We start from the raw sequence: 21,856 nt of genomic DNA, 5'->3' as shown, positions 1-21,856 counted from the left end.
GATTTTCATTTTTGAGGTCAAGGAAGATCCGAGGGTGTAATACATTTGTGAATCACATACGTACGTTTTGAGTCAAGAAATGCGTGTGTGAACGGTGTTACATTTATTTGTAAGTCATGGAATATATTCGCGTATCTTGTTACATTTATTTGTGGATTTTTTAATATCTACATTCAACGCTCCTACGTTAGATTCTTTAGCCCGTCTATGTCTATATTTGGACATGTGCTCTGATTGGTCAAATCGTTAACCCAGGTTTGAATGGTTGCTTGGTTACTTGAGCTGCGCTGTGATTGGATCGTTATCTGATGATGTCATCAAGCATTAGCCATAAAAGAAAGCGCACGTTTCTAGTACCTGTTGTTCTACATTGTCGAGATGACCGCGTTACTCAGAGCCGGTACTGAACCATACATTATCTTAGCGATGGCCAGAAATACAAATCCAAACCCTGCAAGTGAGGATGACATATTTGAGGACATGTACTGCTTTATAGTAAGTAGCCTCATTACCATCAGGGACAAGCTGAGTACCTGGACAGCAAATCTGAAAAAATATGTGCTGGAAGTGGCCAAGCCTAATGTCATAATGTACCTAAAGAAATCTAAAAAATGGACAAGTGACATGTCCAGAAAAACCAGAAGCTGGTTCGAGGACAGCTTTAGTCTAAGTCCAAAAATAAAATATAAGAGGCTTTAAAAATATGTATTTTCAAGAAAACAGCAGAAAGAAGAGCCAGAAATTTAGACAATGAGCAGGCAACTTGGTTGGCAGCATTATGAAGCAGGTTAATGAGATGCTACAACTTTGCCAGACCTATCTAAACAGGCGATGCCATGAACAGAGAAACAACCTTCCTAAAAAACACATTTTTGTATATACGTTGAATGTTTAATAAAAATGATTTCTACTAATGTTGACTTTGTTTGAATGGTTTGTACTGACTTAAAATATATTTCCATTAACAAAAACTGTATTCCTTTGTTGTGTTGATATTAAGAAGGCCATTCACACTGGTCGGATCTTAAAGTGGGAGTTCCTCAGGGTACTCTTTGTTCATGGTCGTGGCGCAGAGTTTGAAATCTGGATAGATTGACTGCTTCTGTGACAGGTGTCTTTTAAACAGAGAAGAAATTGAGACGCTCCCAGCGTCTGCTCCTCACCTGTAATAAAACATGACTGGAAGCCAGAAATCTGAATGAAAATATGTTTCATTCATGAACAATTTTGTCGCTGTTCTGTCTCTCAGTCTTCAAATAAACCTACCATTGACACTATAGACTGGTCATGTTTTGTAAGTGGGGAATCAAATAATTATTTTCCCCACTGTTCATTTGAAGGCAAATATCAAGTGGAAATTTAAATGGGGGAGTTTTACTTTTACATTGTATGTATTTACTTTAACTCAAGCACACAGCTTGTGTACCTGGTCCGCCACTGGCTCCCTCTTACTGAGAGTGCAAACAGGAAAACGTTTGTAATATCAAGTATGCAGAATTCTTATGGCAACGTGTGGTTTGTTCACTTTATGAAACCTCCTACCAAGAGACCACGACAATGCGCAAAAGTTGCGCAATGTTGTCACCATTAAATCCACTTCTCGAACGTCACTTGATGTGATTGGTTCTAAACGTTGGAGACATTTGATTGGCTACCTGGCATTTGTGAACCGAGCGCCATCAGGGCCACAAATATATATAAGTGTATTCACAAATATATACAGTGATTTGTAAATGCAGGTTTATGGGTTTGTGAATTAATGTAATCATAATCTTTCTGACATGCATTTGTGAACGGTGTTACATTTATTTGTAAGTTATTTGAAGTGAAGTGATTGTCATTGTGACACACTGCCACACAACACACGGTGACACAACAAAACCTGTCCTCTGCTTTTAACCATCACTATTAAAGGAGTTTGGTCTTTTACCGAACTACTGAGGTGCCTGACACGTGATGTGGCCTGGCTGACGCGCTTGATGTAACATTGCTGTACTCTTACGGTTCCGTTATATGCTACACAATTAAAAGAATCTTGATGTTTAATACGAAAATGTCCATTTATTCCAGAAAGCATATAACAGATATCACCGGTTAGTTCAGCAGTTGGAGGTACAGCAAACAGTCCCGTAAGCGCTGGCGTAGCGTTCTGATTACATGGCTGCTTCCTTAACCGCTAGACCTCCACTGCCACCATCTTGTTACATCTTGTTACATTTATTTGTTAATTTTTGACATATATACAATTGCTACCTCAGATTAGTTACTCATCAGTTATTTAATGGATCCGGGTGAGTTATGAATCACGCGGTCATTCCTGGATGCTGGTGTCATGATTCTGTGTTTGGTTTCTGTCCACAGTCTGATACTGTGTTTAAATGTCATGGCATAATTTAATTAAAAAAAAAATCCTTTTGAAACTCCACAGCTTGCATGTGTGGCTTTGTTCCTGACTATTAGTCTCTTCCCTAAAATGTACATATTCTACTAAAACTAAACTAAAATATGGTGTTTTGGAATGACTGTCAATGTGTAATGCCAAACTGAGAAATTGTAATGGATTTAAGGATGAAAATGAAAAATATTGAACAGTGTCTGAAATAGCTTTGAGTTTTAATCCAGCAGTAACCTTGTCACAGACCTTTGCTGGTCACAGACAAGGTTAGCATGGGTCCATGGCCCACGGTTTGAGAAACACTTCTTCATAGTAGAAAGCCATAAGGTTATGGGTGACCATAAGGGGGTTATCTGATTGCCATACAAGAAGAAAGGGAAAGACTTTTATAGAAATTTATGATTTTTAAATTCAATTCCATTGAACAGTTTTAAACCCAACAATCCACACTCTCAAGTGCCACTTGTGGAGATGGTCCCTTAACAAGCAACAACTTTTCATTTTGTTTGATTGTAAGTCTGTATAAGGGCACACGATAAATGCTGCAAATATAAATCTGACTGTCCAGATAGTGTAAACAACAACAACATTTATTTCTTATATAGCCCCAAATCACATACAGTATGTCTCAATGGGCTTTGACAGGCCCTACAGTTGACAGCCCCCCCCCCCACACTTGACCCTTCTGCACACAAGGAAAAACTCCACAGAAAAAAAAGCTTTAGGAGAGAGAAAAGAAAGGAAGAAACGTTGGGAAGGAGTGATACAGAGAGGGACCCCTTCCAGGGTAGAATTAGCCTGCAAATGGTGTCAGTGCAGGGCTGGTGATGATTTGTACAATATAATAATAAGTCCTACAGTTGTAGGGTTGGAGAAGTCCAGAATGTAGTCCAGTGTCATGGTCTAGATTACGTGTCCATAATGATGCTACTGGTCCACTTGAAGATCCCTGAAGCTGTAGTTGTAACGGTGGTGGTGGCTGTTGTGACCCTCTGGTTTGTTTCATGCTATGTCCTTGTTTAGCAGTTGTCAGGAACCAGGATTTATTTGCTGGTCTCTTCACTGGGGTCTGCCAGTAGTCGGGGCGCCTGATTCCGTGTCTCGGGGAAAATCAAACAGAAGCAGCGGCAGACGGTTGCACTGTACGACCGATACTGAAATATGTGGTAATAGTGGTGTATTGGTGCTACAGTGGCCCCGTATGGTACCCTAACTAGGACAGCCTAACTAGGGTGAATTTAACTTTGTCTGTGGTTGTGTCTAACAGGGGGACTCTGTGATAAACTGGACTTTATAATTGACACTGTGTCAAAGTGAAGTGAAATGAGTGTCTAGGACTTTTACAAAAAGCCAGAAAAAAATCAGATTTTCAGATTGGATTTAAACACTGACACTGTGTCTGAGTCCCGGACACTGACAGGCAAACCGTTCCACAAGTGCGGAGCTCTATAGGAGAAGGATCTGCACTTTTTTTCCTGTACATTTGTACACTTATTGTAAATAATTTCATCAGTTTGGGGGTCAAAAGCCCCCATCACTACTATTGGACCACATCATTTCCCGCATCCCGTGAGTGTTTGCACTTCATCTGGACTTTCCAGCGGTCAGATCAGTGGTGTGCACGCGCTTCACGGGTCGCGCGCCTCGCTCGCGCGCGCGCCCGTCCGTCCCCTTCAACTGGCGCTGGAGCTCGGCGCCGCCGAGGCTCTCTTCTGGGGGGTGGAAACGATGGAGAGGAAGCACCGCGCGAACGTGCTGGTGACCTCGTGCCTGAAGACGCCGGTGGACCCGCAGACCAAGGCGCCGCTGGCGCTGTACGAGCGGGAAAAAGCGCTGCCGTACGCGAGCGGAGCCCACATGGACAACCGCGACCAGGAGAGGCAGGTGGGGGTGTCGTGTGGCAGAGTTTCACTTGTTTTCATATGCCTACACACCAGAACTGTATTTTTCAATCTTCCCGAACACTTTCGGTCCTGATGTAACAGCAAACTTGGCGGAAAACGCGCGTGCGCAGTGGGGACCCGCGCTTTACGAGTCCGCTTTATGCAGCAGCTCTCTCTTTTTTTTATTAAAGATATAATGTTACATATAGGTTTACACAATCCCCAGACATAATTTACGTCAAAGCTCCTAAAAGCAGTGCAGGATCAAGCCCCTGGGTATTATGGGATAGGATGTCAGCCTTGATGAGATTACTCGAACACCCTTTGGTATTTAAGACACATATATGTGTGTGTGTGTGTGTGTGTATATATATATTTGGTATAATATATATATATATATATATATATATTATACCAAATGTAAATTTAACTCAAATTATTCTATTAAAGTGGGTACAGTGTGCATGTGTGTGTGTATATATATATACACACACACACACACACGTGCATGAGATGAGCACACACACACATTTTAGAAAAAGAAAAAACTGTAATGGACTTGTTTACTTTAAGTTTACTAGGTCCTCCTTCTCACTTTTTGAATAGCACCTTCAGTGAAAGATCATTTTATTCCCTAGGCAAATGCTCTCCAAGGACTCAGGCTGCCATATGGCGCTCAAAGCACACCTACTGATAATGAGCTTAGCCTACAAACCACAGACTACAACACCCACTGCTACACCAGCCTACATCTGTGTCTGTGTGTTTAATTTGACTATTTTTTTACTCATCAATGGACCTTAACCCTTATATAAATCGTGGACAGGCAGATGATTTGTGGAAAGTCTGTACTTCAGACGCTAAAACACAAAACAAATATCAGTTGTCTTTTATTAGGACTTCTTTTCTTTTATTGGGTGGAATAGGAGAGAAGTACCACAAAACATATATACAGAGGAAAAGGTGATTACACCTACTGTTAAAATCTTGGTTTTTGTGATGTAGGGAAATGTACGAAACCTTTGCCTGGTTTAATGTGCTGAAACCTGAACAATTAAATAGACAAAATGAAGTACAATAAGCTGGTTGCAGAAGTGTGCACACTCTGAAGCATGCTTTGAGTCAATTACAGCATTCAGTTTTCATGGGTAGGAGTCTCATCTTGACTTTGCAATATTTATGTTATTCCTTTCTATCAGGCACCTGAAGGTTTTGGGCCAAAAGTAATTGGTATTTGGAACTGTTTGGAACATAGTTCCCACCAATTCCCAACAAAAAGTTCAACCCTGGTTAGCTGAAATGTAATTTTAAATAACTGCAGAAAGCTTCTGGGTAAGAGCTAAGTGCTTTAAACATCTATTGTTTTTCGTAGATGGATTGTGACTCAGGCTCTGACTGTGGAGCCAATGACTCTCCGGGGAATGGCAGTCCAATCCTAATCAAAGACTACAGAGTGACGGAGGACCACATTGACCTGCGAGAGTTCTACTTCTCCAACGAGGAGTACTATCGCAAGCTGGAGCAGTTGAAGAAAGCCCACCTCCACACCATGGCCCAGCTTGAGCAGATGTACCGCAAGAGGCTGCACCTGAAGGGTGCAGATGGCCCGGACTGGGCACAAGAGTGAGTATACACTTTTTAAAATGGAAATGAGTGGTTTTGTAATGTTATAATATTTAATTACAAGCAACATTGTCACTGGCATGCTGTGGGTCATACAAACACCAGTATCATGCAGGATAGTACAATCTAGTATTAGCCTAGTGAGTTAGGCACTCGCCTATGTTCCAGAGCACAAATTCACAGGTTCAAACCCCACATAATTGTAAGGTTGCCGGTGCGGTCACCTTCCGGAGGTGCCACTGAGCAAAGCACCGTCCCTACACACTCCTTCCCGGGTGTCTGTCATGGCTGCCCACTTCTCACTAAGGGTGAAGGTTAAGAGCAGAGGACACATTTTGTTGTGTCACTGTGTGCTGTGCGGCAGTGTTACACAACAACAATCACGTTCACTTTAATCTACTGATTGTAAGTCACTCTGGATAAGGGAATCTGCCATGAATGTAAATAAAATCTTGCACCAATTTTCTTGTGATTATACCACAATAAAATTTTACGTACTGATTTTTTTTAATTGAAATTTATAGTGAAGTTATTGTGCTATTTTTTTTGCAATTGTGCTTCAGTAATAGTGCTATGATTGATTTCAAAATTTTCCCCCTCATTTCATGTGGAAGATCGAGTACAGTGGAGATGGGTGCACTGAAGAAGGCCCACTCAGCACATGAGTTGTGGAGGGATTCTGAAACATCTGAAAGGTCAAATGAGGATGGCCTTGTGGTTGATGATTACAATGAGACAGAAAAAGGCCTTCTTACCTCACCCAAAGAGCACATAAGGAACATGTGGAAGGATTTTGCTGTAGACAAACTCCATCCCAGAAGGCAACACGGCTCTAGCTCCTCAGTTCAGACTGAGCCAGACGGCCATAAGAGCCTCTCCCGGGCCAAGACTAAGGTCAAAGGTTATCGCAGGCAGCACAAGGCAGCTGGTGGGGAAGAGAATGAGCAGGCGGAGGGTTGGAGGCCAAGAGTGACTGTTCCCAAGCCTTTTCAGATGACGCTGCGTGAGGCGGAGAAGCGGCGCCGGGGTGTGAAAACGCGCTCGGAAGTCGAGCGGGAGAATGCAGAGTTGCGCAGACAGCTGGAGGAGCTGACCGAGTGCCAGCGGAAGTTCCGCGCCAGCTCTGTGCCCGCACATGTGCGGCTGCCTCTCTACGAAGAGCTGCTGGAGCGTGATGAGGAGCGACGGCGCCTCCAGCTGAAGAAGGAGCAGCGTTGCCACAACACCTCCCAGAAGCCCTTTAGCTTCCTAGAGCGCGAACGTCTGAAGAAGGAGCAGCGTGAGGAGCTCCTCCGGAAGGTGACCGCAGCTGCCACAGAGGAAGAAAACGAGAGGAGGAAGAGGCCCTTCAGGGCCAAGCCAGTGCCGAGAGCTGTGAAAGAGGCGTCGAGCGGGGAGCAGCAGAAAGAGGAGCAGCTGTATCGCTCCATCAAGATGCAGATGAGGGCCAGGGAGTTGCTCCTCAGCGCCTCCATGCCTCCCAGCATGCTGGCCCGCCGGCTCAGCGAGAGGAAGAAGGCGAAAGAGGGGCTCAGAAGAGAGGATGACAGCCACCGGCCCAGAATAAACGCGGAGGTGCCGGACTTCGATTCCAGCTACCGTAGGTTCCAGAAGCAGCTGGCCAGCAGGCGTGACGTGCGACCGGTGACTGCGTGCGAGCCTTTCCAGCTGAGGACGGCCAACATCTCCTCGCACCACGGCCGCATCATGGCTGACATTGAGGCAGAGAGATCCAACTCGCGGGAGTCTCGCTGGCCCTTTCTCAGCCCGTCCGTGGCCCGGACCGTGCTGCGGTGCACTCCTCCTTCAAGCCTCTGTTCCTCCCTGTCTGGCAGCCAGGAGATCCTTTCTGCCAAAATCACAGATGCGGCCAAGAAACGGCAAGAGGCTGTGAGGTAACTGTTGGATGTCACTGTGACCTCTTCCTTCCCTTCATCACCTCTAAGACACCCAGCAAGTGTCTCGTCCTCATCACCTGGTAGTTTCAAGACCCTTCAGACCCCAGTTCCTTTCTGGTGCTCCCTTCCCTTTTTTCCTGGATCAGATCGCCCCTCTTCTCCAAATGGACCTCATCATCACAGGGTCCTGCATCTTCTCCCTGAGCAGAAAGGCGTTGGAGCAGAGGAAGAAGGCTGAGGAGGAGGAGCAGCGGTGGAGGGAGAAGCAGAAGCAGCGAGAGCGAAAGCTACAGAAGGTCGTTGCCAAGCGAGCACAGGCCAATGACCCGCATGTGGCCTTGTCTCAGACCTGCCAGGCCAAACTCAAGGAATTCAGGTATCCAAAGTAACCGATAGCCTGATACGGATATTTCGCAACAGTTTTTAATTTTTTCACAGATTTTTTTATTTACTTGTTTATTATTGTTGATTCATCACATTAGAATAAAACCTATTAGACCAGCGTCATAACCTAATCCGTACTACTTGCCCAATCGTTTCCGTATGTGTGTGCGGATGCGTATTCCGAAAGCCACTGTGTTAGAGGCCTAAACCTAACCTGTGCATGCACAGAACAGATCGGACAACCATACTAATAAACCATTTTGAATTCATTGTAAATCTATATACTGTAGTGTCCATTATTAACTTCTACTAATTTCTGCTAGTCTTACTCTCAGGAACTTTAAAAGCTAATTTCTGTTTATGTCCCATAACTCGAAGTGTGCAAGTTAATTCTGGAAATGCAGGATTATAATTCCACAATGACTAATTATTATGCCTAAACCATTATGGGGCAGTGGTGGCCTAGCGGTTAAGGAAGCGGCCCCGTAATCAGAAGGTTGCCGGTTCGAATCCCGATCCGCCAAGGTGCCATTGAGGTGCCACTGAGCAAAGCACCGTCCCCACACACTGCTCCCCGGGCGCTTGTCATGGCTGCCCACTGCTCACTCAGGGTGATGGGTTAAATGCAGAGGACAAATTTCACTGTGTGCATCGTGTGCTGTGCTGCTGTGTATCACATGTGACAATCACTTCACTTTAGGAAGTTTCAGGAAAGGGAAGGGTTAGGCGTGTATCCCCAAGATAAGAGTTGCTGACACTGTGTTCTCTCTGCTCAGGAAGCAGGACCTGCAGCGAAGGCGCGAGTACAGGGAGGAGATGAAAGAGATCCAGGAGAGGGTAAAGACCAGGCCCCTCTTACTGGAGCAGGTGGCCAAGGTGAGTGGCGGTAACTGGAAGTTAAGAAATAGATAAAAAAAATTAAAAAAAAAAAATTCAGGCTTGATTAGGCTGACGTGTCATTGTTTGATCTGACAGTGTAATGCAAAGCAGGCTGCGGTGAAGCACTACAATGACACGTTGAGGGAATGTGGCCTTACAGAGGACTTTGTCAGCCGAAAGGCTGGTGAGAACTGCTGCTCTGGCCAAGAACTAAGGGTCTGCCATGTCCTAGAAAGGTATGTCTCAACACCACCTTATTAAGATGTGTAGATTGAAGATTTTTGTACTGTATCATTGTCTAATTTTTTTATTATTACAATTGTGACATAACAGAATATAAATGTAGTCTGTGTCTTTTTTTCTTTCTTTCTTCAGTGACCACAATGAACCTGTTGGGGATTCTGGAAGCTTTGAGGGGTCCTTTCCTGATGATTACCCAGATGATTACGATGATGATTATTGTGATCATGACCCGGAAGGAGAGGAGGAGGAAGACTATGGCAATAGACAGAATGGGGATCAAACTGACTCAGAAAAAGGGGGTGAGGATGGTTGCTCTTACGAAGATGAACTTTGTTTCGATTATGATGATGATGACTACGAGCAGGGCCAGAGTGACAATGACATCATTGCACAGAAGAGCCTTAGTGGCAGGAGCAGCCACAGTCACCATGGCAGCAAGGGCAGAAAAAGTAGCAGAGGCAGCATGATCTCTGTGAGTGATGGAGAGAATGTGAAGAGATGTGAGGATGCAAGAAGCAGGACCAGCAGTGGCAGTCAGGGGTCTGTAGATGATGAAGATCATGGGAAAAAAGCTGATGAAATAGAATAAAAAAGATGACCTGTGACCAGACTGTTTTGCCCAGAACACAATATAATTCATTGTGACTATTAATTGTTTAATTAATACTAAATATATGCATATTCAAATACATTTACAGTAATATGAATGTATACATTATTGGACATAGCGTTTGTTTAGATTGCCTATAAATTGTATTCTGGGAGACATTTTTCTTCCTCAATAAATTATTAAATTATCAGCAATATGTCCCTTGTCTGAAACGTTTCAGTTATTTTGTTCATGGTTAAGTGTGTAGGTCAGAGATAAACTGATTTTTTTATTATATTTATTTGTCTCAAATGTGGGGGAAATGGTCAGTAGTTTCGCGTTTTGTCGTCAAATGTGAAAGTCCACTCCGTATTTCGTGTACAGCGGAGTCAGCGGAACGGCAGCGCGCCTTGTGCGCAGTTACGCATGCGCGCCAGCTTCCCGCTCCTCCGGGCCCGCTCCCGGTCTGGAGCCTCGAAATCCCCGCCTCTTCCGCGACCCGTCTCATACTGTAGACCAAGGGCACGCTCGGCACGGAGACGCGTCCGGCCGGAGTGACGGCGCAGCGGCCCACTGAAATCGCGCGGTTGGCGTGACGCGGGACGGCCAACAGCCAATCGCGTCTCACCGTGGGCGTGTCCTTAGTCCAAATTTTACGCGGTGCCACGGGCCGAGAACTAAACCGAGATGGAATATCCCGGTCTGAACCGGTTTCAACCGGTCTGGGGTTCTGAGGCATGAGCTGGGAGAGGAGCTGGGTTACACACTCTTTAAGAGCTCCGCTTTAAAGAGCACATATTTTTGGAATAGGACCAGTAATAAACCAACGTCTCTTTTTATATTTTCTTGTCTGTAAGAATAGCAGAATAGCGCATTCATTGTGGCCGAAGTCATTTAGCCCGCTAGCCTGAGCACTGTAGCTAGTAGCTAACCTGCTGAGACGGGCGCTTAGCGGCCACAGCTTCATTTCAGTTAACTGAAACTGGAGTCAATTGCGGGCGCCAGCAGGCAACTATTTCGCTGTATCATCAGATAGGATTCTCTCGTTGATTTCTTGCGTGCTACTCGCACATCGTTAAATACGGTTTTACGAGACTTAGTGGGATGTAGCAGGCTACATGCTATCGAGCGTGGCTAAAGATTAAGCGTAGCGGCTAGCATCAAGGTAATTTAGCTGCAGCTAAAATGAGATAACCTCGTTACCCTGCGAGCAAGTGTGTGGGTACCGACGGTGCATGTTAGAGAAAAGCAACGATTAATAATTGGAGCTAACTAGTCAGTGCGTTGGCCTGAATTGTTTATTTTTTTCCCAGAGAGACGAGAAGTATTTTAACACGAGGTAAGCATTTCAACTCTACATGCAAAAGTTGCCTGTCTATTTAATTAAAAGTAAAGAAAAAATCGCGTGAGTGCATTTTAAAGCTCAGAATTTATACCTACGATATTTTAAGTATGATTTTATTTAAATGCATCGCGACTTGGGAAAGGCAGGTGATATGAATGAATAACGCGAGTCGCTTTATAACAATTTCACCCATTTACAAATACCGTGTGCAGTAAAGAACCATTAGGTAATGACTTTATAATAATAACCTCTAATTGTTTTGTTCGTGCAGGAACTTAAATGCATTTAATTTTTGGATCCAGACTTGGCGTTCGTATCACGTGTTTATAACACGGCCCTTCGGGTCAGGAGAACATGCAGCTGTAAACTCGACGTTTCTGCCGAATTGTCTTTCTTTGGCAGTTCACGTCACCGATGCTTTTAAGATAAAGTTCCGTAGCGTGGAGGGTTTTAAAAAAAAACATTGCAGTCACGAGGGTCGTTATATTGTGTGAACGATTTCCCTCGTTGTGGCCGGACGGACGGCCTGTGTGTTTTGTAGTCAAGCCTCCTGACCGATTTCTGGAAGTTTCTCTTTCCGGCGTGCGACCGGCCCCTGACGTCGTCTTACAGCGTCTCCAACGACCAAGCGGTTTTATTTTCGGCGCGGTACTCTAATGGAAAATCACTGGAGATGGTTCGTGTCGTCGCCTGAGTCATGCTGAGTTTGCCCTTGAGCGTTCGACTCGGTCGAGATTATCCCCTTGATGTGGCGCTTTTTCCCCCCTCTATTTGCATATTTTTAGAATGTAATCCTAGATGGGCTGCTAATTAGGTGTGTAATTCCACTCTGTTTTACAGCCAATTAATCATTCATCCGAATCTTTTCAGTTCTTTTTGCAATGAAATTACTTCAAAGTTGCCGTAATGTATTTTGTTGTAATTGCTCCTTCTCCTTACAGCTCTATGCCAGCAGACATGACAATGTTAGCGGACCATCCAGCACGACAACTGCTGGACTTCAGTCAAAAGTTAGACATCAACCTCCTGGATAACGTGGTTAATTCCATGTATTATGATGTGGGAACGCAGGTGAATGTGGCATAAGTTTTCATCATTTTCATCTAGTCTGAATTATTATAAAATTGTCTTTATTTTCAGTTTTGTTAATTGGCAGTGTTTTTAACTTTTGTGTTTTTTTTTGTTTGTTTTTTTTTTCCTCCCAGCAACGAATGGCCCAGGAAGTCCTCACCAACCTGAAAGATCACCCAGATGCTTGGACAAGAGTGGATACCATCCTAGAATTCTCACAGAACATGAAGACAAAAGTATGAAGCAGGGAACTTTTATGTGTCATCATATATATATGTCTTGCATGTCAGAATCAGTTTGGCACGTGTGTCTTTTTCTTTATAGTACTATGCTCTTCAAATTCTGGAAACTGTGATCAAAACTCGGTGGAAAATCCTTCCCAGAAACCAATGTGAAGGTGAGCCCAGAGTGCAGTGTTGCCTACATTATTGTTAGGGCCACATTTATACAGAGGATCCCTAATGTGTACTGCTTATATGGTGAGAAAACTGTATTCTTTTTTAATTGTTGGCTGAATAAATGTTTCTTCATCTTTCAGGTATCAAGAAATATGTAGTAGGTTTGATCATCAAGACTTCATCAGATCCCACAAGTGTAGAGGTATGCAATTACCAAGCAGAAATCTAAATTTTATTAGTAACTGAAAAATCATCAGAAACTGTGTTCCTCTCTTTTATCCTTCTTTGATTCCAGAGAGAGAGCGTCTATATCGCAAAACTGAACATGATCCTTGTACAGGTCAGTCAACTTTGATCTTTAGGCTGTTCATTCGCAATTTCAAATGTGCACTCTTTTTTTTTTATTATTTATTTATTTTTATTATTATTATTATATATATATATATATATATATATATAAAAAAGGTGATATAATCAGTTATAGTGTGTGTCTGCTCTTTGTTTGTTTAGATCCTGAAGCAGGAGTGGCCCAAACACTGGCCAACCTTCATCAGTGACATTGTGGGGGCCAGCCGCACTAGTGAGAGTCTGTGTCAGAACAACATGATTATCCTCAAGCTGCTCAGTGAAGAGGTGTTTGATTTCTCCAGTGGTCAGATGACCCAGGTCAAAGCCAAACACCTCAAAGACAGGTGGGTTTTGTGAAATGCACTGAAAGGAAGAATGTTTTCACTTAATTATTTTGAAATAATTTGTGCTAATGCTGTATCCAATTCAATGTCTTTCAGCATGTGTAATGAATTCTCACAGATATTCCAGCTCTGTCAGTTTGTCATGGTAAGTCTGGAACATTTTTTTTTTTTTTATACACCTCATGACAAAGCATCTAATCATGCTTTAAAATCAATTTGACATCCACATTCTGATAAGTAATCTTGTGTAATAAAAAGTCAATTGCACTAAGAATACATCTAATTGATCTTGCAGGAAAACTCCCAGAATGCACCGCTGGTTCATGCTACCCTTGAAACCCTGCTACGTTTTCTTAATTGGATTCCACTGGGCTACATTTTTGAGACGAAACTTATCAGTACTTTAGTTTACAAGGTAATTGTGTTTCCTGTGTTTTTATTGTTTGATATTTTGATTGTCCTCTTACAAAGGCATGCTTGCATTGGATCTGCTTGCAAGCATGTAAGAATCAGAGGTACATAATATGGAATGGTCACTACTGTTATATCAGATTGCATAAGGCATTCTGAAAATGTGTCCATTGCTACAATATTCAAGTTCAAATGTGCATATGACTGAAATGTTATTCAAATTGTTGTCCTTGCAGTTTCTGAATGTGCCAATGTTCAGAAATGTGACCCTGAAGTGTTTGACTGAGATTGCCGGTGTCAGCGTGAACCAGTATGAAGAACAGTTTGTCAGTCTCTTCACTCTGACCATGATGCAACTGAAACAGGTACCATAATTGAGCAATTGTACATTGATGCACTTGGTGCCCCCTACTGGTGAGCTGGCCACATTATGCCTTTTGAACCCATTGAACTAATGTTGCCCATTTGTCAGATGCTTCCGCTGAACACAAACATCCGTGTGGCTTACTCAAATGGGAAGGATGACGAGCAGAACTTTATCCAGAACCTGAGTTTGTTTCTCTGCACGTTCCTGAAGGAGCATGGGCAGCTTATTGAGAAGAGGCTCAACCTTAGAGAGACCCTAATGGAGGTGAATTTCCCGGCTCTAGAGAAGAGCCCTTTGTAGTATGTCTCTGTATATAATTATGAAATTTTGTAATTGAAAAGACTTAGCAATCCTAGTATATATTAAATCAGCAGCTTCTGATGGGACCCAGAAGCAAGTTTATTTCTTGTCCACTTCTGTTCAATGTTTGTATCAACTGTAATTTCACTTGATATCTTATTTTTCAGGCTCTGCACTACATGCTGTTGGTGTCAGAGGTGGAGGAGACAGAGATATTTAAGATCTGTTTGGAGTACTGGAACCACCTGGCCGCAGAACTGTATAGAGAGAGTCCCTTCTCCACCTCCACATCACCTCTCCTCTCTGGCACTCAGCACTTTGATGTTCCTCCTCGCAGACACTTGTACTTGCCTGTTCTATCTAAGGTCAGTGTTTGTGTAGTGGAGATGGTGCTATGAGCCTGTATAACTGACCAAAACATTTTTAACATCACACACCCATTGGGAACTTGCTGTCTTGCTAAAGGTACGTCTACTTATGGTGAGTCGCATGGCGAAGCCAGAGGAGGTGTTGGTTGTGGAAAATGACCAGGGAGAAGTAGTGAGAGAGTTCATGAAGGACACAGATTCCATCAACCTCTACAAGAACATGAGGGAGACGCTTGGTGAGTTAACAGGTCATCAGGTTCTGGAGCTTAAAGGAAGTAAATGAACTTGCAATAGCACTGGGCTACTAGTGCTTTGCTATCAATTAATCCAGTGGTTTTAATTCAAATTAATGTTACCTAATGCATTTTCTGAATGTCCCATGCACAATTCCACCCACCATTCCAAGGGTGTTGTTTTAAGTCGCCACGAATAAAACTTGCAGAAGGATGTAAGGAGTAGTAGTAAAACAATTGTCAGTTCACTGCTGTGGGAGCACTTTCGATTTGAAGACACAGGCCTGTATCAAAAACAAATGTCTATGCCATTCAGCAGCTTGAGAAACCATCAAATTCTACACAAAGCTATAATTCAAACATTACCTTCCTGTTTAACTCTAAAACAGATTTTATCTTGAAAAAAAAACCCAATAAATTAGAAATATGGATTTGGATGTTTTTCTTAACCTTTTCCCCAGTCTACCTGACCCACTTGGATTATGTGGATACTGAGCGCATTATGACTGAGAAGCTGCACAACCAGGTGAATGGGACAGAGTGGTCGTGGAGGAACCTGAACACACTGTGCTGGGCCATTGGATCCATCAGTGGTGCCATGCATGAGGAGGATGAGAAGAGATTCCTGGTCACAGTCATCAAGGTACTGTAATGAGACCACAGCAGTTTTACATGATCACACATTTTTAAAATGTAAAATTATATTTTACTGTAAAATCTCTATTCAACTTATGTGTATTCTATTTTTGGAATTCTTGTTTTTAATTGTAATTGCTTGTTTTTCTTACAGGACCTATTAGGACTTTGTGAGCAAAAGAGGGGAAAGGACAATAAAGCTATCATTGCCTCCAACATTATGTACATTGTTGGGCAGTACCCACGATTCCTGCGGGCCCACTGGAAATTCCTAAAGACAGTGGTCAACAAGCTTTTTGAGTTCATGCATGGTGAGTACATCCATAAGCTCCTTTCCCTTCATAAAATATGAAGGTGTTAGTAGCCTAGTGGGTAACACACTCGCATATGAACCAGAAGACCCAGGTTCAAACCCCACTTACTACCATGTGTAGTAAGTAGGATTTGTGTCTCCAGGGGGACTGTCCGTGTAACTACTGATTGTAAGTCGCTCTGGATAAGGGCATCTGATAAATGGCACAAATGTAAACTGTTTATATGTGGTATAAAAATGTGAAATTATGGATTCTAGTTAAAAACACTTTAAAATGTATTTATTCTCCCCCCCCCCAACCAGAAACCCATGATGGTGTGCAAGATATGGCATGTGACACTTTCATTAAGATTGCTCAAAAGTGCAGGAGGCACTTTGTACAGGTGCAGGTTGGGGAGGTCATGCCCTTCATAGATGAGATCCTCAACAACATCAACACAATCATCTGTGATCTGCAGCCACAGCAGGTCAGAAGCAAAGCTGGAGAGGCAGGGATTTAGCAGGCCTGGCACTTGACAATAAACAATATTTTTTACTCTCTACTCTGACATCTTGTCTGTTAATTGGACATTAAACCTTAACTTTGTTGTCTTTAATGCTCAGGTCCACACATTCTATGAGGCAGTGGGCTACATGATTGGGGCTCAGACTGACCAGGCAGTGCAGGAGCATCTCATTGAGAAGTACATGCTGCTTCCAAACCAGGTCTGGGATAGCATCATTCAGCAGGCCACTAAGGTGAGTCTGGAAAATGTAGTAATTTCTTTTTGTTTTCACAAAGTTTTAACTTCTGTCTAAGGTATTGAGAACTGATCTACTGGGAGACCACAGTATGGGTGGGGCAGGATTTCATCCCAATAAACAATAGCAACATATGGTACACAATTTTTGGTTTGATTTGTGTTTCTTCAGAATGTGGATATCTTGAAGGACCCAGAAACAGTTAGACAATTGGGCAGCATCCTGAAGACGAATGTAAGGGCCTGCAAGGCTGTGGGCCACCCATTTGTAGTGCAGCTTGGTCGAATCTATCTCGATATGCTCAATGTCTACAAGTGCCTAAGTGAGAACATTTCCTCTGCCATTCAGTCCAATGGTGAGTCTTCTGAGCAGTATATTCTGTGTTCTTAAAATCCACTGAGAAGAGGCTCAGACCACTGTGTTGGCAGGAATGTTATTAAAGCGGTGTTTTCATTATTTTTATTTTTTCAAAAGGAGAGATGGTGACAAAGCAACCCCTGATCCGCAGTATGCGCACAGTAAAGAGAGAGACCCTGAAGCTGATCTCTGGTTGGGTCAGCCGCTCAAATGACCCTCAGATGGTCAGTTTCTTTTTTCTTTCTTTCTTTCCAAATACAGTAACTTCAAGTAAAGGAAGTGTTCTAGGATATTCAACCAAGGTTTTATTTAACCCAGGTTGGGGAGAACTTTGTTCCACCTTTGCTGGAAGCAGTTCTGATCGATTATCAGCGTAATGTTCCAGCAGCAAGAGAACCTGAAGTGTTGAGCACCATGGCAACCATTGTCAATAAGCTGGGGGGACACATCACCGGAGAAATCCCAAAGATATTTGATGCAGTGTTTGAGTGCACACTAAACATGATCAATAAGGTATGTTAGTTTTATTTCTAATCTGGGATTTTATTAGGGCTGCAACTAAGTTATTTTAATAATCGATTAATCTGTCGATTTTTTATTTTTTTTTCCTTCCAGTAGAATCGGATAAACAGAAAAGCATTCATTTCCAACCCTTTATTCAAAAACAGAACCAAAATCTTTAGAAAGTGCACAAACATGTTGCTCCATGAGCTGTTATAATAATAAAATAAAAATGGACTAACACAAAAAACATACACATGTATGCTTCACATCTGCCAAATATAGACACATGAAATAGCATAAGAAATTGTCTTGTTTTCTGAAAAAACATCTCAAAATTAAGTGATTGCTTAAAACAAGCAAAATTATCTGCCAATTGGGTAAGAAAACTAATCTTAATTACATATAATCTCAAACAGAAGTTTTAAGCATCTGTCACGGGTGGGCTGGACATGGCGACGAAGGAAGACTCATTCGCACGATTTCACACGACAGGGGTTTAATACAAACTGCACGAGACGGGAACATCAACACGCACAATGACTCGACGGCGAACAGACACAAACAGGATAGTTTTATATTATATAAATATACACCAGGACATTACACAGGACGAACATGAAACTCCGGTCCGAACTCCAGATCCGGAGTAACCCCTGCCGGTCCGGATCATGACAGCATCACTTAATTTTCTCATGCCATTTTTCTTGTCTAGTAATCTTGATTTAAGATTTTTTAGATATTTGGACTGGAAACGAGACAAAATTACTCTGTTAGAAAAGCTTTTTTTTGCAGTGTGTCTATACATGACAACAGATTGAAAAATGAATGGTCCAGAAACGGCTAGTGAATAAAAACGTCTAGTCTTTTAATGCAAAGTAACTATAGCACCCCTGCTTTACTACTGTTATTAACGAGCTAACGCTAACTTGTAAACACCAGCACCAGGGACATTACGTTCCTCACTTCAAAACGGAACTCAAGTAGGATTCTGTAGTGATTTCCCCTGCTGCTGAACTCCATTCTTCCTCATCAAACACGCGTTTCAGGTGCTGGATCATTGCCGTGGTGCTCCCGTGCCGTGCCATGTCGCTTTTGCATATTTTCGCACAGACTTCTCTGCCTCCGCCATATATCTGTCCTCTACCTCCGCTCGTTTTCTATTTTATTTATTTATTTTTAAAAAATAATCAAACGTCTCCGCGTCGCGCGACACAACGCATCGATTAGGAAATTCGTTGCCAACTCTTTTAGTAATCGATTTTTATCGATTCGTTGTTGCAGCCCTAGATTTTATGCTTTTATGCATGTTTTCTAACCTGATCTTTATTATTGTTTGTGATAAGGATTTTGAGGAGTACCCTGAGCACAGGACACACTTCTTCTACCTCCTGCAAGCAGTGAACTCTCAGTGTTTCCCAGCGTTCCTGTCCATTCCCCCAGCACAGTTCAAATTGGTGCTTGATTCCATTATTTGGGCCTTCAAACACACTATGCGCAATGTGGCTGATACTGGTGAGTGCATTGCAATTTTGAACATGTCCTTTTTGGGTATTCAATTCGTATAAAATATGCACAATCTTATTATATATGAAGACACACACTCTTACATCTGTGTTTCTCTCAGGTCTGCAGATCCTCTACACCTTACTGCAGAATGTGGCTCAGGAGGAGGCAGCTGCCCAAAGCTTCTATCAGACGTACTTCTGTGACATACTGCAGCACATCTTCTCAGTTGTCACAGACACTTCACACACTGCTGGTAGGTTACCTGGCAAGAACTTGGCACTCAACTGCATTTTGATAACACCTAAAATTATCTGTCTGCAATTTCTTTGACTACTAGAAATATTAGATTAGGAGGAAATCATAGTTGTTTCTTGTGGTTATTTGCATTGTTTTTATTTATTTATTTATTTATTTATTTATTTATTCTGACCTGTGCGTCTTGTTTAGGACTGACCATGCATGCCTCTATCCTGGCCTACATGTTTAACTTGGTGGAAGAGGGCAAGATTAGCATCACACTCAATGCTGGCACGCCAATCAACAATCAGGGCTACGTTCAGGAATATGTGGCCAACCTGCTTAAAACGGCGTTCCCTCATTTGCAGGAGTAAGTTAAACTGTTAGTCCAGATTATATAATTGACATTCCGAGAAATGCGCTTGACAACATGTACTTCATTTTGCCTCTCAGTGCCCAGGTCAAGGTGTTTGTAACTGGTCTGTTCAGCCTGAATCAGGACATTCCTGCCTTTAAAGAACACCTTCGGGACTTCTTAGTGCAAATAAAGGTAAATATCCTATAGACTGATACTGGCATTCATTGTGAGGCGAAAAATACAGATTGTATTGTTATTAGGCAATACCAGCATATTTGTTGTGGTTTTATTATATTTACTGCATAGATGCATGCTGCATGTATTTCTGCTCATGTAAATACTGGCTGTCAGGGTTAATGCGTTTAGAATGATGCATTTTTATGATTTGACATTGTTCTAACATGAATACTTATGCAGCAAATCAAACTATAGGAGCCAAATTAATGTATTAACTGCTTTTAAAATCAGTTTACTAACATTAAAAACATGAAACACCTAATGTCTTCTGACTTACATTTATAACAGGAATTTGCTGGGGAGGATACAACTGATCTGTTCCTGGAGGAGAGGGAGACAGCGCTTCGTCAAGCACAGGAGGAGAAGCACAAAATCCAGCTGTCCGTGCCAGGAATCATCAACCCTCATGAGCTCCCGGAGGAGATGTGTGACTAAGGACTTGATTATATATTGTGTACAGTTTTTTTTCCCAGAAAAGGATTGGAAAAAAATGAAGAAAAATTTAAGCTGTCAAAGCTTTGCAATGAGAAACTGTGTTTTGTGTGGTGAGTGATTGCAAGGTGAAGAAGATGTAGGATGAAGGGTTACTTGGATATTTTGACCAAATCGATGCCAATCTGTAAATGAGCCAATTATTACCTTGTACTCTTCCCCCTGCCCCCCCCCCCCCCCCCCCCCTTTCTTTTTTTTTTTTTTTTTCTTTTTTTTTTTTTAAAAGAGATAAAATGGTGTGTCTTTCACTTAATTTAGGCTGGTTTGGCCCCTGTATATGTTTTCTTCTTCCTGAATAGATGCATGAAGTTGAAAGAATTGTATATTACTTTAACTTCTCTGCTGTCCTGCTCATAGCCATAATTATTTGTTTGTTAATATGTAATATACCGTACCATTGGATGAGGCTTAAGACACAGAATTTGTGTGTGTGTGTGTGTGTGTGTGCTTTTGGAGGGATGTATTCCCTCAGTGAATGTGAATGGAGGTTTTCTATTGGAATATGCTGCTCCTTTTCCCTCCCCCAGTTTGTGTTTTCACTTAACTTTTTTTTTTTTTTTTTTTTTTTTTGGGCAGTATTGGGTTGACTTCTGAAAAATGGTTAGCTGGACTGCAGTGCCACACCAGATGAAGGTTCTGTGCATATCGTCCTGTTTGTAAAACTATCTTAGTACTATGGGAACATAAAGTTGGATATTTTTACAAAGCTGTCATGTGGTTGAGTTTTATTTTTAAATCAGTGCATGGGTTTGGCAAGAGTACACATTACATTTAGAAGTTATTGAAATAAATCAGTAGTTACTTTTGCTATAGGATATTATTTATATTCAGTAGATTTTTTGCCTCAGTTGATGTCTTTGCTGAATAAGAGGCTTGAAACAAACAAGGCTACTATTAGCATGGAGGTGGTTTCCAAAATATTTTACCTAGTCAATCCCACCTCTGTTCACTTAAATGCATGTAAACAGTCTCATGTTGAATTGTTTGATTGTTATAAAAACAGACCTTGTTCAATGCAATAAAATGAAATAAGAACAGAACAGTAGTAATAGTGCAATATAATCTACAAAGTAATAAATTACCATGGCAAGGGATTAAGGTATTTTGAAAAAGTGCCATAGATAGAGAGAGGTAGCAGCATGTTATGAGGGATGAAAACATAATTTCAATATCATACAGAAGCGTTTAATTGCACAGTCCCATGAGAAAACAGACATTAGTATTGAGCCTGAAAAGATCACCTACAGAATGGGAATGTCTTATAGCAATGCCACGGGTGAAAAGGACTTCCTGTGGCTATCAGATCTACGTTTAGAGGTGTTGCTACGTGTGCAGCGATGGCCTGTTTGCGGAAAATTACTATATTTGTTTCTATTCGAATTTACTATTCTATTCG

The 21,856-nt window shown here is 42.1% G+C and overlaps 2 protein-coding genes across 3 annotated transcripts; both read left to right on the top strand.

Moving 5' to 3' along the window:
• The first annotated feature begins 4,011 nt into the window (after window positions 1–4,011).
• Window positions 4,012–10,101, top strand: fam161a (FAM161 centrosomal protein A). The gene is made up of 7 exons (XM_028973600.1): window positions 4,012–4,279; window positions 5,651–5,901; window positions 6,516–7,796; window positions 8,008–8,175; window positions 8,960–9,059; window positions 9,159–9,298; window positions 9,438–10,101. Exons 1-7 carry the CDS (start codon window positions 4,124–4,126, stop codon window positions 9,892–9,894), a joined length of 2,553 nt encoding a protein of 850 aa, XP_028829433.1. The 5' UTR covers window positions 4,012–4,123; the 3' UTR covers window positions 9,895–10,101.
• A 463-nt stretch (window positions 10,102–10,564) lies between these two features.
• Window positions 10,565–20,662, top strand: xpo1a (exportin 1 (CRM1 homolog, yeast) a). 2 transcript variants are annotated; one of them, XM_028972887.1, is made up of 25 exons: window positions 10,565–11,233; window positions 12,181–12,310; window positions 12,445–12,546; window positions 12,635–12,707; window positions 12,849–12,910; window positions 13,004–13,048; window positions 13,219–13,400; window positions 13,497–13,545; window positions 13,696–13,815; window positions 14,048–14,176; window positions 14,284–14,442; window positions 14,646–14,843; window positions 14,944–15,082; window positions 15,541–15,722; window positions 15,870–16,026; window positions 16,332–16,495; window positions 16,632–16,766; window positions 16,941–17,124; window positions 17,244–17,350; window positions 17,445–17,639; window positions 18,974–19,142; window positions 19,255–19,389; window positions 19,584–19,743; window positions 19,827–19,923; window positions 20,257–20,403. In XM_028972887.1, exons 2-25 carry the CDS (start codon window positions 12,185–12,187, stop codon window positions 20,401–20,403), a joined length of 3,216 nt encoding a protein of 1,071 aa, XP_028828720.1. In that variant the 5' UTR covers window positions 10,565–11,233; window positions 12,181–12,184. The 2 variants fall into 2 exon arrangements, with proteins under 2 accessions (XP_028828720.1, XP_028828721.1); XM_028972888.1 differs by lacking the exon at window positions 10,565–11,233 and having other exon boundaries at window positions 12,185–12,310; window positions 20,257–20,662.
• The last annotated feature ends 1,194 nt before the right edge of the window (window positions 20,663–21,856 follow it).

The sequence above is a fragment of the Denticeps clupeoides genome, chromosome 3 (assembly GCF_900700375.1).
Source record: "Denticeps clupeoides chromosome 3, fDenClu1.1, whole genome shotgun sequence".
In the NCBI taxonomy this organism is placed as follows: domain Eukaryota; kingdom Metazoa; phylum Chordata; class Actinopteri; order Clupeiformes; family Denticipitidae; genus Denticeps; species Denticeps clupeoides.
Note: the sequence above shows the minus strand (reverse complement) of the source record. Positions and strands in the feature narration are given on the sequence as shown.

Excerpts from the sequence above, each read along its gene's own strand:
- fam161a (XM_028973600.1), top strand. The coding sequence starts at position 4,124 with ATGGAGAGGAAGCACCGCGCGAACGTGCTGGTGACCTCGTGCCTGAAG. Across the intron at positions 4,280-5,650 it reads ACCGCGACCAGGAGAGGCAG|ATGGATTGTGACTCAGGCTC; the intron begins GTGGGGGTGTCG and ends TGTTTTTCGTAG. Across the intron at positions 5,902-6,515 it reads GGCCCGGACTGGGCACAAGA|ATCGAGTACAGTGGAGATGG; the intron begins GTGAGTATACAC and ends TTCATGTGGAAG.
- xpo1a (XM_028972888.1), top strand. The coding sequence starts at position 12,185 with ATGCCAGCAGACATGACAATGTTAGCGGACCATCCAGCACGACAACTG. Across the intron at positions 14,443-14,645 it reads TTAGAGAGACCCTAATGGAG|GCTCTGCACTACATGCTGTT; the intron begins GTGAATTTCCCG and ends CTTATTTTTCAG. Across the intron at positions 16,496-16,631 it reads GTGATCTGCAGCCACAGCAG|GTCCACACATTCTATGAGGC; the intron begins GTCAGAAGCAAA and ends TTTAATGCTCAG.